General features: G+C 41.1%; 1 protein-coding gene across 1 annotated transcript in view; it reads right to left on the reverse strand.

Annotated features, from left to right (window-relative positions):
• Positions 1-4474: 4474 nt before the first annotated feature.
• LOC117544277 (intestinal-type alkaline phosphatase-like) overlaps positions 4475-17795 on the reverse strand; it is a 28095-nt gene continuing 14774 nt past the window's right edge. The window contains exons 5-11 of the mRNA XM_034213195.1: positions 17621-17793; positions 9328-9453; positions 9146-9215; positions 6083-6221; positions 5723-5913; positions 5456-5566; positions 4475-4977 (exon numbers count right to left, since the gene is read on the reverse strand). Coding sequence (XP_034069086.1) covers positions 4706-4977; positions 5456-5566; positions 5723-5913; positions 6083-6221; positions 9146-9215; positions 9328-9453; positions 17621-17793 — 1082 coding nt within the window. The 3' untranslated portion in view covers positions 4475-4705. The remainder of the gene's footprint in view (positions 4978-5455; positions 5567-5722; positions 5914-6082; positions 6222-9145; positions 9216-9327; positions 9454-17620; positions 17794-17795) is intronic.

Here is a 17795-nt window from a genome sequence, read left to right on the forward strand (position 1 = left end):
GAGATACAGCACTATGACAAAACACTCGACAGCTGATGCAGCTGTTGCCACGTAATAATGAACGGACGTCTCTTTAATATGACCGCTCAGAGGAGAGGAGTTCTCATTTCTTTAAACGTCTGCTGCTTCCCCTCCTCTCTCCTCGGTTCCCCTCCTCGGTCCTCCGCTCGCATCTCCTGTGGGCGGGTCTAAGTCTCGAGGAGGGGAACCGAGGAGCAGGGGCGGCGCCAGGGGGGAGCTAGGGGGTGCTGAAGCACCCCCCCAGGATTGCCAAAGCACCCCCAAGAAATGTTTTTTTTTTTTTTTTTCGAAAATTATTATTATTATTTTTATTAAATTAAATCAGAAAAATTATTGATTACATCAATGCAAATGTGAAACAAACAAATGTTTGACCAAAAACATGAAGCCAACACAGGTGATATGATTAGGCCAATGGCCAGCACCCATTAGATTTTTGACCTACCCATAGGCTAAATTACTTTGTGACACTTGAGTGACTTCCTGTTAGCTGGAGCCCCACATTATTTGCTAACAGCAAAGTGACAAATGGATCGTTTTTTAGTCCTTAAACGTCCACATGTGGACACTCAATCAAAACCAACTGAAAGCGAGAGGGATTCTGCACATAATAGGCCTCGTGAGTACAAGTAGCTTACTTCTGGGTCTCTGTGTTTCATTCAAGCTCTGCTCTGTGTGTGTGTGTGGCACGAGCCATTTTGTGTGCGTGCGCAAGCTAGCGAGAGAGAGAGAGCTCGCGCACCGGTGGGTATCTACCGGAGATCGTTGTGGTTAGCATCTGGTGCTAGCTAGCCAAGCTAACGGATATAAGGAGCTTTTTCAACAACAAGGTGGAGGGAGAACTATCTCCTGTCAGACGAAGAGTCTCAGATAACCTCAGCTCAGGTGAATTAAAGGACTCTCAGTGTTTAGATAGTTAACTTTAGTCTAGTTATCTCAGTGGGTCTCAAACGGTTTGTTTTAAAAGGGGAGTGATTTGTAAAATATCTATAAAGAAATAGAAAATCTGTTTACAGTTCTGTTTCATATGTATGTTGAGAGATACAGTATATCCATAGATCTCTTCATTTTGCTCTCAAAGTGCACCAGATTGATGCTTTTAACTTCAATATTTAAAAAAAAATCTCCCCGGACCCCACTAGAGAAGGTGAGGACCCTCCTGGAGGAGGTGAGGTCCACACACCACTTGTAAAAATAGCACTTTACTCCTGCTTACACCTATATGCCGTGAGCTGATTACCGAGCCTTCATTGTAACAGTCGCGGGTATACTGTGTGTGCGTGTGGGGAGTGTTGCAGTAGAAAATTCAACTGTAGCGCTGGTGCATTAATGGGAACCCCTAATGTTTGAGCACCCTCTATGAAACGTCAAGCTACCCCACAGCACCCCCTAGAGAAAATCTCTGGCGCCGCCACTGCCGAGGAGGGGAGTCGAGGAGGGGAAATTTGAGTATTGAGAAGCCTCTTATGGCCCTTTCTCATTTCTCTAACTCCCCTCCTCGACTCCTATCCTCGAGACTTAGTCCCGCCCACAGGAGATGCGAACGGAGGAGTCGAGGAGGGGAGCCGAGGAGAGGAGGGGAAGCAGCAGGCGGTTAGAGAAATGAGAACTCCTCTCCTATGAGCGGTCATTTTAAAGAGACGTCCATTAATGATGACAGGAGGCACAGCATCTGATGGACAGATGTGTTCATGACGACTTATATATTTACTTTTAATTCATTCACAGTGCGGTATAATGAGACAATAACAGGCTACAGATGCGGACACACACATATATATAAATATATACCATTTCAGAATCAAACAGAGCACTCTCATAATAACGTAACACTATCAGAGACTGGATATATACCCCCCCCCCCCCCCCCCCCCCCTCTCTCTGGTCGCTACAATGAGGGAAATAAATTACGGGCCAAAAGTTGTATTTACAAGTATTAAAAGTAAGCAGAGGACACCAAACCAACTGAGACCTGTCTGTCCGCTACATCTACGCACTGTACAACACACACAACTACACACTGTACCACACACACACACCTACACACTACCACACGCACCGACAGCTCCTAAAGCATATAATCAGGCTACAGCCGTTGTGTATTTTATCATGTGAAGCACTCAGTGGCGACTGGTCACTAGGGAGTAGTGCAGTGATAAACTGTCTGTCTAGTTGGCTTACATAACAGTTAAAGTTTACAGCCTAAAAAACATGGAGCATTTGTTCCCCTTTTATTCATTTTTATGTCAATTTGCACATTTCATGGTGATGCTCAGCCTCTCCCATAGGCGGCGCGTGAGGCTCAGGTTTGGGAAGGCTAAATAACTTTTTTTTCATCTTACGCTGCCCGCCTCCGGCGTCTATAGAAAAGAGATCAACTCAGTGAAAGCACCGCCTGCTGACCGATCAGAGCTCAGTGTGCGGAGTGTAAATATATCAAGTCATATTACAGGAAAAAGGAAATGCAGTTTGAACTGCCATATGCAGGGAAGACGCCGACGTGTCGCACTTATCATTCATATCACACTGACATCACATCATCAATCAGATCATCGATCTCACAATATTTCCTTATCTGAGTCAGCTTCTCGAGCCGTATCTGGCTGTGCAACACTTAGTTACATTGTCTATATACTGTATGCAGACGTATTATTTTAAGCAACACATTAAGTTGACGAAACACTCAACTCAAATGTAATAAAGTCAGATCCCCTCGTGTCTTAGATGGGGCAGTATCATAAAACTGTTGTACGCTTTCAAACACTCGTTAGTTTATTTTTTAAAGAGTTGTTCTGTATTCTCCTGTCCTTGCAGGTGCAACTATGTGGCTTGTATCCTGGATTATATGTTTAAGTCATCATGGATGTTTAAAGTTCATATTTGTCTAATATTAGTTTACTTTTCATTAATGAAGTATGATGTTGCGCTGTCAGTACACAAGTCCCTATTTGTGATTGGTCGCTTACCGAGATCTCGTTTGTTAGGGTTAGTTAAGATAACTCAAACATATCCAGGGTATGTTGAACTGGCTTCGTCCCCCCTTAACTCCTAACAGTCATCATCATGTCAACCACAACACAGAGAAATACTGATAGAAATGTGTGAGTAGTTGATACATTGCTGACAGAGGGAACTACATTTGAATACAGATTGAAGAAATATCAGTTTTTGAGCATGTCATAAGCATGTTTTGTCTTGACTATATTACAACTATATTATAATAAAACAATATAGTATTTTTATTATTGAATTGATTATGATTATGATTATTATTAGTAGCCTAGAAGTAGTTTATTTGCATTAATTATATTTTAATCTTTTTGAGGCTAGTATTTGGCAGGAAATGCAAAATTCACCTGTAAACCCATACTGAACGACATACATGCACATTTACCTCACTGTATAAAAAAGTAACCGTTGATAATAATAATAAACAGGAATTATATTTGCAAAGTAGCCTACTTTGTTTCCAAAAAAAAGTTTCACTCCTGTCGGTTGGGGGGGGGGGCCTCATCTCACAATGTCGCTTGGGGCCCCAAGTTGGCAAGACAGTTGAGTGATTACTGAGAGAAAATGATTGAAAGAGATAATTATTCAAAGTTTTGTTACTTTAAAGTGCGTTGTTACTGACCTTTTTCTCTTTTATTTTATTTACCTCACCTGTAACTCTGCTGAGACCTTGAGGAACATGCACACTGGACTGACCTGCACTGGCAACCTGATTTCCACTGTACGTATTTGGTTATGGTATATTATTTATATACATCAAGGCACAATGCACCCCCCAGAGCTGTTGGAGTCACGCCCCTTCTCTGTCTCTGTGTGCATCTAATAAATAACGCTGTGATGAATGGCTAAACTTGAACTGCTGAGAATAGTCACCTTTCTGCTGCAGAGAGACAAAAGGTATAAGTCTAAATCTGCTAACAGAGGTATATTGCCTCGTAAGTTATAAGTTAGCAACATGTAGGCAAATTAGGCTTGATACATGAATATGCTTTTAGAAAAAAAAGCCTACATCACAGCTCTCTATATGGTTTCATTTATCTTGTTGGCAACTCATTCCTTAAAACAAAAGCGTCAGTGATTATAATCATTTTTTATCAACTAAGATTTGTTAGAAAATGTTTTCAACATGAATTGACTAAATTTATTTTAAAAGTGGGCTTATTAACAACATGAATACTACTGTGTAATATATGTTTACATATATATTTAAGAAGTACAATATAAGAAAAGCACCTGTTTCATTTGTGGGCCATATTTCATTATACTTTTTGAATTTGCTGAGGGCCGATTCAAAATGGCCCCCGAGCCGTAGTTTGGACACCCCTGGTTTAAATGTACCATTTCAGAAATATTATATTTTCTTATAAACCACATATTTATGCATGTATAAAAGGTTAAAATGCACCAAAAACAAAGGGTTAGCTCTGAGCAAAATTATGTTTCAGTTACAAGATGCTGCAGCCCATAAACCCACTTTAGTTTTAAAACCATTGTTATAACACTGATGCATTTGGGAACATGAACAATTATTAATTATTTAAAATAAAAATGATCTCAAAATGTTGCAACTATACAGCTCTTACATTTAACAAAGTGTAAAGAATAAGTTATGTTTAACCAAGATGCAACCATCACAGTTATTTCAAGGTCAGGACATTCTACAAAGGCTGCCATCTTAGAGAGAGCAGAAGTAGTGGAGAAGGAGGCCCATCAGGAGGAGCAGCAGGCTGGGGTGGATGGATCCAGCGTGGTCAGGCGGGGGCAATTCGCAGTTCTCGTAGGGCTCCAAGCAGGCAGCATAAGCCAGGACGTGGGCAATGTAGTTCTGCTCCTGGACCCCATGGAAAAGGTGTGACATGGGACCTTTGGCAAATATGGCAACATCCTCTATGCCGTGGGTCTCTGAATCAAGCGGGACAGGAGCCTGCTGACGGTAATCATCAGCCGCTGAGGAAGAATGGGACGAAAGACAATTATAGTAGCTAAATTGGCCACATCCATCCATCTTCTCCCGCTTATCCGTGTTCGGGTCGCGGGGGTAGCAGTTCCAGCAGAGAGCCCCAAACTTTCTTTTCCCTGGCCACATCAACCAGCTCTGACTGGGGGCCACATCCGTATAACAAAAATCATATCAAAAACAGCCACATGGCAAACAGCTACAAAGCTTTGACATGATAGATAGAATTGATACATGTTTTACACTGGAATGATTTGCTGCCTTTTAAAAAGAACCAACATTAGCTTGGAACAATAGCACTTTCTCATATTAGTTAGCATGTGGTTGTTCATGGTCCTCATCTTGGCATTTGTGTCACTCTGAACACCTACATGGAGTTCTCTGTAGGAGTAGGAATGCTGTTACACCACAAGATGGAGCTACTAAATTACTTTGTCTTCTCTAGAAATATTATCAATGTATACTTACATGAAATTGACTCATTCATATCTGGACGGGTTCCATTGCGGTACCCTGGTCCATTTCCATAGACAGCAGTGGTGTAGTGTTTTCTGTCCTCAGCTAGTGAGCGAGACACCCCTGTAATCACAGAAGAAATGTGGATTCTATTGTACAAATGTGGATCACCAGATGAAATTCACTTTTTATTATTAAACTTTGCTTCTTCTTGTAATCAAATTATAAGTTATTTATTATTATTATTATTATTATTTTATTATAATATAATTATTTTACCGAAAACAGAATTTCCTCTGGCAGAACTTCCTCCAAAGGCAAAGACATGTGAGTGGTCAGCGGTGACCACTGACAGGGTATCCAGCTCGCTGGTGAGCTCAGCCGCTCGCCCAATCGCCTTGTCAAACTCAACAGTCTCATAGAGAGCTCTTTTGGCCCACCCTCCATGGTGGCCATGGTCAATTCTCCCACTTAAAGTTCAAAAGAAAGTAATTTAATAACAAATTAGCATCAGCAGTATTTCCCTTGTAAAAGTTATTCAGAATTTAAGTTAATGTATGGTGTGAGGGGCAGAAACACTGAAAGTATGTTTATTTGGTTGGTTGCTATCTGGGAAATATGTACAGAAAACAATTACACTTATCTTCTACAAAGAGGTAAAATCCCTTTTTGTTCTTGCTGAGAATCTTAATTGCTTTTTCCGTCATCTCTGCAAGGGAGGGGTCCATAGACAAATCACGGTCCAACTCGAAGCGGCAGTCTTTGGGCTCAAAGAGACCTAGATGCAGAAAAGGTTTGTCCAGTTTTGAATAGACACAATTAAATATGTGCAATTTTAGTTGGCAGAAAATAGCTAAATCGCAAATGAAGGAGTGTAGGAGATGGTATACATATTTCTTTATTCACTCTATTTGCTCAAAGACATTTCAGTTAGTCCTTTAACCTGTTAAACCCCAAGCCTGTTTTTCAGGTTTCAGGCTCGAAAATGACATTCCCAGAACAAATGACTATAACTTCCCTTCTAAAAGGTTTATATGAATAATTGTTGTTATCAAAGCAAGGTTACATCTGTGAGTTGGATGTGGAAGTGTCAGAATCAATATAGATTTTTCTGTGTCAGAGTAAATTCAGATGGAACATAGCAAAAAAAATTAAATTCCTGTCTCCGCCTAAAGAAAACCCATTACTTATAGTGAAGACCAACCTTGAATGATGGTTTAGTAGCCTAAAAGCTTTAGGAATCCAAAGTATAATATATAATAAGTACCCTGTATCAAGATTGAGGCAAAACAAGTGACATTTGACCTTTTTAGAGAGGTTTATGAAAATAAAGTCCAGGCGGAATAAGCTTTGGGCACATTTGGGCACATTTGGTTCCATCAGTGCCATTTGACCTTTTTCAGGTACCAGACTATAAAAATCATTGTATTACATTGAATCATCACTATAGGTATTCATTCCACCCAACAACAACAAAAAAATTGTATTTAAAATAATTGTTTTAAATATATTTGTTTGTGTGTGTGAGTGTGTGTACTAGGTGTGTGTAAGTGTAGGTGTGTGTGTGTGTGTGTGTGTGTGTGTGTGTGTGTGTGTGTGTGTGTGTGTGTGTGTGTGTGTGTGTGTGTGTGTGTGTGTGTGTGTGTGTGTGTGTGTGTGTGTGTGTATGTGTAGGTGTGTAAGTGTAGCTGTGTGGGTATGTGTAGGTGTGTGTAGCTGTGTGGGTATGTGTAGGTGTGTATGTGTAAGTGTAGCTGTGTGTGTATGTAACTGTACCAACAATAAATACAATAAATACATACAATAAAACCACACTGTAGGTCATTGTGTGTAGGTGTACTTGCACAATTAAAAAAAACAGAAACATAGGTAACATTTGACTCCAACTGGGGCAGATTTATTTCAAACATTTTACCAACACACTATAGGCATGTAAAAACAAACATTTTACCAATGTACTATACAATAAAACCACACTGGGTATATAAAAACAACAAGTATTTTTTTTTTAAATAAACACTCGCAAAACGTTATACCTACCTGAACTTTATACCTACCTGAATGTTCCAGTATTTAGGTCGTGCCACTCCCTGAAACAGTTCTTTTTTACAGTGAAGCACAGAGGGACCTGGCACTTCCTGCAGTACACAGGTGTCTTCACCCTTTTGAGTCCAGCATCTAGGCACCTCCTGCAGTTCTTCCTGACCTTGGTGGCATCTTCCCCATAATACTCGGGCATGCATGTGAGTGGTGGAGGAGGGGGAGGGGGTGGTGGAGGTGCAGGGCCTTCAGCAAACTCCAACAATTCTGCAGCAAGCTGCTCCCTGAAAGTCTTCTGGGTGTGTGGCTTTGTCCTGCTGGGGTCACTCCTCATCTAACAAATGTAGAAAAACAAAGAGATTAGATTAATTCACTAGCTTATACTTATAGGATAATATTGGACTATAAATGAATAATATTACACAAAATAAATAAGTAAACACATGTATATATTCATTCACTGGCCATTCATTTAGAAAATGTAACTCCAAAAAGACAAGTAACACTATTTAGCATTTTTGCCTAATCATTCCTGTAGCTTCTTGGCTAAGCTAGCACTGTGACGCAGTTCCACCAAACACATAAGTAATATATAAAAACAGAGAGATTACATGACTTTCCCGTGGTGGAAGTTCAACATCCGAGTCACTACTATCCGGATCCAGGTCTGCCTGGAGGAGATCTTCATCATCCGACGAAGAGTCATCTGGTATGATCATAGCCCCGCGATCGTCAGCTAGCATCTCTAGCACCTGCTCGCCTCCGTGGTGAAGCTCTCCCTTCTGGCTGCGTAATGCCTAATGGAGCCGGAGCGGGCGTAGTTTACACTACGCAGGATCATATCTTTGGAACCCATTGGTCGATTTGGGTGATTGACACCTTTTCTGAACCGTTAGAGCCAATAGAATCGAGTGACAGTTAGTAAGTCCCGCTAAACACTTACGTCAAGTAGAGAGAGGTTTGCGTAAACAGCACATGAGACAGCATTAGCTCGGGACTGCGAAACTTTATACCTACTCTGCTGCCATGAATGTAATGATAGATTATCAGGAACAATTCTAAAGTGACTAATAGACATTGGATTAACCTTAAGCAGCGTTTGTATTCCCTTGAACACGAGCTTTGATTACAAAACAGCAACGGTAAGACATAATTATTGTTATGGTTTTGAAAACCGTTGTTTTTTTTCTTTTCTGTTCTGGCTGATATCTCAGTGAGTTTGTGTCCTACAGTGATGATACTTATAACAAAATAATCTGTGGAGTATCAGCTTTCAGATGATATGTAGTTTGTGCAGAAAATATTAAGTTTTAAAGATCGTTTTAGCTAGTTAGCACCGGAAGTAGCATCTGCCCGTTTTAGCTAAGGGCTAATGCTAACGCTTCTTGTGAGACTTGTGTTTTGTTTCGGTAAAAATGGTTCGTATAGTAATTTAGCTGAGATTCTTCTCGTTAATCTGGTATAACATATTAATAGGTTTTTAAATATTAAGATGCCCTGAGACACAGTGTCGTGAAAAAAAAACCCAGGGTCCCCGCCGGCGGGGACCTTCGGGCTTAACAGGTTAAGCACAATATATTGTTGTTATTGTGGTTTTGCTTTAGAAGAATCAGGAATTAATGATTAATTGATGATCAAAACTTTGAATTAAATAGTTCTTACCCATCAGGAAGTCTGTGTTTGCAGGTTTGACAGCATCAAATTCAGCTTTGTTCCAAACATATTTAGCTTTCTGTAGGTAATAAATTAAAAAAAAGAAATTAATTCAAAGTTTTTGGAAGGGTGGGGGAAACAATTACATTTTTTTCAATTATTAAATCAAAAGTACCCTTGGAAGAAATTACCTCTTTGTTTTTGAGCCACTCTTCAACAAGATTGTGTCCATCCTCTCGGTCTCCTGTAGAAGTTGGATACTCTGGGTCTTTCATGTCTACCGGAAACATGTACTGTCGACCTCCACCAAGTATGACCTGGTATGAAGAAACATGGTAGCAGTTAATATACTGCAAAATACTGTGCTATATATCTCTTGTGTCAATGAGAAGTTTCTTGTGTTGGTGAGGATGATGGGATTAAATAATGTACTAAAAATAGTAGAGAACAGAGCATGCAGAAGAGAACAAAACATCCGTCATCCTAGTTACTAATGATTCAGACATATTCTAGAACATATGCTTAGCCACACATGGTTTTTTAGTATTTTGTTATGCGGGCGTCACACTGTCCCGAAATTGACACCAGATGGACATACGAATATGGAATTGTGAATTTCGCACGAAAATGGCCCCGAACTTGGTCAACGGCCAAGCAACATCCGAAGAGACAGCCGAAGCAAGTACGATGCCTACAGAAGGCCACACGATGGCGCCCGACCCACACACGAAGGCAACAATTTACATTACATTTAAGACATACAACTGCAACCAAAGTAACAAAAACAATTATGTTAAAGTACTATGGGACTTTACATTTTAGAAACTTGAGATTGTATATAATAAAAATTGTCACTGATATTTTCAGACTTTGTTCTTTACTTTTTCCGTCTTTATATGTAGAAGATATAGAGTGCCACAGTGATTAGATTTATGATTCGAAAATTATAAAAGTAGGGTAGACATGTGGATATTATCCGGCTGAACAAAAGGTGATCTGTCTCTTCAATTTGTGTCAACCACAGACCTAATTTCGAGCTATTTTCCAAAATCCTGTGGAGAAATTGCTTTGGTTTTTGTCGAAGGAACTGGAAGTGGTCAAATGCTAACTTACTTCCGGGTTTTAGGATGCGTCACTGTGGCACTCGTCATGTTGTTTCCATAGCAACTACAACTTCCTCTCAACAGCGTAAACTCGCCTTGAAAACAAAAGCATCTAAATAAAACAGGAAGTTAACCTAAATTACATTTAAGACATACAACAACTAGAACAAAAGTAACACAAACAATGTAATATCCTTTTTAGTTTCACAGAACACAAATTGGGTTATTTACATAATATGTTTACATGATTTTGTTGTGCAATAAAACAACCAGAGAAGCCATCTGCAAGGAAACATTGCACACCATGGTCCCATCTCGATGTCATCGTACTATAATCAAGCCCCCAGGAAGTGCGCCGGACTCTGTGCCAATATTCGCTTTGTCCAAACGGCGGTACTGCAATTTCCGTATCAGTCCGTGACAGGGGCGGACTGGGACACAAATTCAGCCCGGGACGTTCAGACGCACCGGCCCACAACGGGCCGCCGCCCACGCATGCGGGCCACCCTTGTAGCCTACAGATAAATGAATGATACATCTACTATGCTCATATACTGTATACTGTTATGGCTAGATTCCCCAGAGTCAAGCCATAACATAAAAGAGATGGACAACAGAAGTAAGGTGCAAAATGAAACCTTCCTTTATTAGTTAAGGTTTCTTAAAAATGTCTGTGTCATGTGTGAAGTGTGTCAAAGGGGCTGACTGTAGGAGTCAGTAACGTGAATGTACAATTGGGATTAAGGACAAAGTATGGGTATAGTCAAAAATGGTTGCCTGTGCCTGGCTGTAAACAAAAAGAAGTGCCAATGCACATGCAGCTCAGATATTCAATCAATGCCATGTGGTCTAACCAACAAATGATTCTAATAGTCATTATGAGAGCACTTGTCCAGTATTAAATAACCAACTTCAAGGAATACAATATCATGCACAGTAATGTCAATCACTAAAATGAATGCAATAGTGAATTGGCCACACATCTCTGTGTCCTTATTATGCAATATTAATATTATTGAATATTAATATTATTTAATATAATTATTTAAAATTATAATATTAATATTATATAATTTAACTTGGAATATCATGAGCATATGACTCTATCCTAATGCATCTAACTGTATGCACAATATAATAGTCTGGCCAGCCCTGCAGCCCGTTCTAGGTTCTGATTGGCTCTCTATGTTGGCATTCTGGCTTCTGACTGGCTGTCCAGGTTGTCAATCACAGCCGTGGGCATATTATACTAGTCGTAACATCGCTAAACTTTTTCTTGACGGTTTTCTCAGTCAACTAATGCTATTGCTAACAGTAGAGGTGGGACCAAGTCATTGTTTTGCAAGTCCGAGTCAAGTCTCAAGTCTTTGCGCTCAAGTCCGAGTCAAGTCTCAAGTCATTGTTTTGCAAGTCCAAGTCAAGTCTCAAGTCAGGATGGGCAAGTTCAAGTCAAGTCAAGTCCTAAACTTTGACAAAACGAGTCATAAACAAGTCATTATGTGTTTTTCACCAAATGTAATGACATTGATCAACAGAATAATACTTAATAATCAAATTGCTCTTTATTAGTCACATTCATAATTTAATAATCAATTTTCTCTCTGCTGGTAAAGTAACGTGTGTTTTTCTAATTTAAGAGGGATCAGTAAGGTAAGGCTACCGTGACGGTTTGATTCAGAAGGAGTTTAATGGATAAGATCCCTGATGTTAAGGTGACCAGAATGTTTATTTCTACTGTGTACAACATGTTATGAGGGACCCACAATCTATCTTTATGCAAGGGATAATGTGCAGCCAGGCGGTCTCTATGGGGAAAAGAACACCTGCATCTAGATCCCTCTGCAGGTGGTACTTTAAGTATATTTTGATGCTAATACTTTTGTACTTTTACTTGTAACATTTTGAATGCAGGACTTTTTATTGTACAGGGTTCCTGCAGGTTTCGCCAACTCAAATTTAAGACTTTTTAACACCTTTTTAAGACCACTTTGAATATAATTTAAGACCTATTTAACGGCAATAAAGTATGAAGGAAAATGTATATAAAGAAGAAATACGTCCCATAATCACTTACAAAGTAAATGTATTCATGTTCAACATAAGAACAATGACAACACAACAGCGTAACAGTACAGAACTGTGTTAGCGTTAGGGATGGGTATCGTTTGAAATTTATCGATTCCGATTTCGATTCCGGTTCTGCTTATCGATTCCGGTTCTTATCGATTCCCCGTTTCGATTCAAAAATTGTAAAATAAAGAGGTCAAACGTTTAGATAACAAAAATATATTTATTCTTAAAAGCTTTAACTGAAATTGTTACTAAAAAATATACATGCAATACAAATGTATTGCACAATAGCTGTGCTTTATTTTAACTGAGCTATGCCTGTGGCAAGCTATTAACAGGCATTACACTTTGCCTTTTATTTTTATTTTTTAGTGTAGTGGAGCCTCACTTCAGAGTGTTTACCGCGACCTATCTTTGGTGTTATGAAGTGACTGAGCTCGTGAAATGTCTACGGGAGGGCGGGGGAGCATCGCTGCGGGGCAACTGTGGACCTCTGTCGCCTGTCAGCGCAATTTATATGATGCCGTTTAAAAAAATGAAGGGCGGTGCCGGCCGTCAGCGTACCGAGCCGGCCGTCAACGGCCCGCTGACGACCGGCCGTTCTGTGATTCTCCAGGTCCGCCCTGTATTCCACCGGGTCACCGCAACACCGCGGAGCAGACGGACCCGCTGGAATACAGGGTCTACCGCGTTTAGGAACCGTTAAGCAGAACCGAAATTGTGTATTTTGTATGGGTACCCGGTACCCGGCATTTTCTTATCGGTTCTCATCTGGAACCGAGTTTCGGTTCCCAACCCTAGTTAGCGTGTTAGACAAAAAGTGTGTATGTGGGTGCTTGAGTGTGTGTGTGTGTTAGGGCTGTGCAATTAATCATATTTTAATCGCAATTACGATTTTGGCCTGCCACAATTACGAAAACAACATAATCGGAAAAAACGATTATTTTGCTTTGCTAGGTTGTGACAGTGCACTACAACATATTTGATCTAATGAATTTTTTAGTAATGTATCATTTATTTAATTAATTTTTGTATTGGTTTTTCAGTTGAATTATACGTTCAGGGTAATCAACAGTTAAAAAGATACTGTTCAAATTATTATTTGTTTTAAAGTTCAATAAATGGATGTTTTCAAAGTCAATGAATAATCATATTTAATAATCGTGATATTAATTATTGACCAACATAATCTTGATTATTGCCATAATCGAGCAGCCCTAGTGTGTGTGTGTGTGTGTGTGTGTGTGTGTGTGTGTGTGTGTGTGTGTGTGTGTGTGTGTGTGTGTGTGTGTGTGTGTGTGTGTGTGTGTCTGAGAGAGCTATATTCAGAGCTCTGCTGCCTTGGCTACACTATTTCATCGTTGCTGTTGCATGATTGGTGTTTAGCTGCGGTATTTAGCGTCTACAGCACCTCCGCTTTTAGGGTTGACGTAGACCCAAACTTCGCCCGGAGGTCCCCCGGTGTTGTTGCGGGAGCTGCTAGACTAGCTAACGCTCCACCAGCTAACGCTGCATTAGCTGCTGCTGCACTAGCTAACGCTACATTAGCCAAACAAACGCTAATTTATTTTGTAAAAGGTGCAGCGGGCTTCAAACACGTTCCCTCCACTGGTTTCAACCAAGCACTAAATTAGATGTTTTCCAACCAAATACGGTTGAATTTACACTTCCCCATATTTATTTGTAAGTAGATTCGAAGATAGGCTACATGAGCTGAAGCTTGGTTGCTAGGTTACTAGCTGGGTGTTCTCCAATAAGGGGCCGGGGGAAACAAAGTTAGTGATTACTGGTTCCATGTTGATTTAATTCAATACAAATTGTTGGGGGGAACTGAAAGGCTATTACCGCACTGGTTACTTTGCAGCCCGGACATTTCCCCCAAAACACATTTAGACGCTATCGCAACATAGAAGTACCTTTCAAATCCGATAATTTTTAAGACCTTCTGAATCATATTTAAGACCTTTTTAAGACTTGTTATGACCCCGCGGGAACCCTGATTGTAACTTTTTTTAATTGTCTGAACTTCTCCCACCTCTGACAATAAATCCTGAGTGGTTACCAAAAAAAAACCCTGCTCTGAAGGTTATTTTCATTTTTACAAATCCTGCACTCAGCTTTGCTTTCTCCAATATCATTGAAAAGCAGCCAGATGCTGCTTATTTTTTCGGTTTTCGCTCATTTCTTGACTTTTTTCCGACGCGCTTGCATTTAAATCCGGCTCCCCGTCTCCCCGTCGCTCTGTGCAGCTGGCCTGTACCACTACACATGTTGTGTCCCCCACCCTTCTTTCACATAATGGTATGATCCTAGTGTGTCCTCGCATATGATTGGCCGCATGGTGGCCCCTAAATAAAGACCCGCCCCTGCCTGCAAGGATTCTCAGCAAGAGTAGGAGCGGCTGAAGATTCTGCTCTCCCCGACGGGAGTCTGCTCTTCTAGCGGCAGCTCGCGATCGGCGTGTTGGAGACCTCTGAATTAAAGTAGCAAGTCACCTCAAGTCAGAAGGCTCAAGTCCAAGTCAAGTCCCGAGTCATTGGTGTTCAAGTCCAAGTCGAGTCGCAAGTCTTTTGTGATGTTGTCAAGTCAATACTCAAGTCATAAAATGTGTGACTCGAGTCTGACTCGAGTCCAAGTCATGTGACTCGAGTCCACACCTCTGCCTAACAGTAACATAAATTAACACAGCCCTGCACACTGCACCTGCTGTCATTATATGCCGGGTCTGTGGTTCATCATCTTCCTTCTCATTCTCCTCCTTATTACTGTGACTGGGAGCGGGATCCCTTCTACTAAACAGCTCTGTGATTTTCGAAAATGTTCCAGCATCTTCGTGTAGCAATTTTGTTTTTTTCATTCTGGCTTTTTCAGCCCCACCCTTTATTTTTTTACTGTTCTCCATCTTGTCTTTCTCAATTTCGCTAGCTAACTTACTGATTAATCATCAAACGAAGCTAGGGAGCTTGTCTGATGAGTGGACCTCTGACGCGGGCCTCGCCCTCTTTCCATTTGGAAGAGACGACTCATCTCTCCCGGCCCAACCCCTTCAGTTCATCTATTAGCCTACTTTCGAAAACATAAGATTGACAAGTTTGACAACCTATCAATAGCCCCGTTTACATGGAATGCTTTTCCGATCGTATCCGATCACTAAATAAAGCGATCCACGTTCACTACATGGGCCAAGCATTAAGCTGATTACAATTTCACCTGTACCGAAGTGGGCCGATCGGAGTGGGGCAGTGGGCCGCGTCGATTGGTCCGACCGGCCCACTTCGGTACCGGGCTACCGGCCCATCGGGATTCGTCCCGAACGTCCCGATGGCCAGTCCGCCCCTGGTCCGTGACGTCACCCGGCCCAAAACAACTTTTTCCCATTGACTAACATGGGGAAAGAGACGTCTGTAAATCGGTGGATAATTTATTTTAAACTAAATAATCTACCCAGTATGAACTATTTTATAGCCCTTAGTAGAATCATTCGGTCCTTAAAGTTGTAAAATGCACTAAAAGCCAAATCTAGATTTATTTTCTCTCTCCATTCATTCTACTGAGCGAGAGTGGGAGCTTGGGGGGCGGGGCTTAAGGGGCGCCTGCTCTGTCACTGTATATACGGGTTCTTCTGCTCTGACAGCCAGGCATGACGGGTAATCTGTGACGTTTCAAAAATTGGGCCATTTTGTCTTCCTGCGCCAATGAGCAGGGTTGTGTTCCGATAATCCAAAAATCAGCTCCTAAATTCTAACCCTATCTCCTATTCCTTGACCTCTAAGTGAAACGTCACAGGGTTAAGGGATAGTGGATAGGAGAATTCAAAAGGACTTAGGAGAAGAGACCGCGGTACTTTAGAGAATCTGAATGCACTTTCACTATCCGACGTGTTTATGATGCGCCAGCGGACATCATGAATGTGCGTCTGCTGCTGTGGGGAACTATGGAAACTACAGTTTTCTATACAGCGGACTACAACATGGATGTTCAATAAGAACGAGGGACTACTGTAAACTCATCTAGAGACTCTGCACCGTGCTCTGATGCTGTTGTTTTATGCTTTATGAACGTGGACAACAGAGAAACATATTCTTCATGACCAAAGTTGGAATTGAAATAAAAAAGGAAAGTGAAACTTATGCTCCTCACCCTCTCCCTCCGGTCCACATTAATACAAATGATCCCAATATGTATGATTGTATGAAAATATCTTAAAATCAATACAAATGTATTTATTATAAACGTTAGTCCTTAACATCTATCACTGTGTATATCACCATTCAAACATCTTTTAAAAGTTGAACAAACCCCACACAGCTCAGTAAAGACTGTGAGATGTTGACTTTATTTGATCATTTCAGTAAAAACTAACGTTCATATTTCTCTTTTTGATTATAATACTGATGAACGTTCAGAACAAAGCACTTTGGCAACTTACCACATACGTTTTAAAATGCTTAATAAGCACCGTAACTTTCATGATATCATTTCTCGGTCATAATCGGTTGTTTCCGTGAAAGGCCGACTGTTGTGATGGCAAATGCTGCGGCTGCAATGCATTGTGGGGCAGCATTTTCTCCTCTCCTTTCGGTTAGGGAGGTCCAGTGGTTCCTAAGCTAAAGGAGGTTATAAAAGAAGTTTGAAACCTCCTTTCCTTTAATTTGGAGAATTGGAACGGCACTTATCATGGCTGCCAGTGACGTACTTCCGGGTCATTTCACTCCGTTAGGAAGGTTCCTAAGCTAAATGGACTATTGGAATGCAACCCAGCTCTCATAGGAAAGAATGAGACCCCGCCTCCCACGCTGTATCCATTTCTTATTATACATCCATGACTATAATACGATGGCTACACGACAGCATTGCGAGGGCTTCACGTAGTCGTGTTGCCTTCCTAAGACAATCGGGCAGCTTCTTGTTTCCTTCGTATTGTCTTCGTGAGGCGAAAAATGCCCGATGGCACCGATGATCACCCGAAGTAAAGACGAAGATGACACGATTTGACAAGATGCCCTCACGCTGGCCTTACGAAGGGCAAAATGGACACACAAATTCAACACGAAAATGAAACAAGGTCTGCAAGGTCTTTCGGCAATTGTTTGGCATGCCAAAGATTTTGCCACCGCTCACAAAGTTGCTGCCGGAGCCTGAGAAACTCCACCGGCGGTCATACGATGGCTTAAGATGCCCTCATGAATGGCCCGATGTTGTTAAGATCAGAGCCGAATTTGAACATTTCCTTTATCGTGTGTACATCTGGTGTCAATTTCTGGACAGTGTGACGCAGGCTTTACAGAAATACGTTGACATTAAGGCTTACATCTATCTCTGTGTTATGAACTAGCTGGTAAGCAATGTCGCGGCAGCCGTCTTGGATGGCCTCAGGGCTGAGGTAGGAGTCAGCATACCATCCTCGGTTGGCAGTGTGAGCGTAGTTGGCCCCAGGAGAAGCATGCTGCACTCTGGTTGTAGTGACAATTCCTACAGATTTTCCT

The sequence above is a fragment of the Gymnodraco acuticeps genome, unplaced genomic scaffold, assembly GCF_902827175.1.
Source record: "Gymnodraco acuticeps unplaced genomic scaffold, fGymAcu1.1, whole genome shotgun sequence".
NCBI lineage: Eukaryota > Metazoa > Chordata > Actinopteri > Perciformes > Bathydraconidae > Gymnodraco > Gymnodraco acuticeps.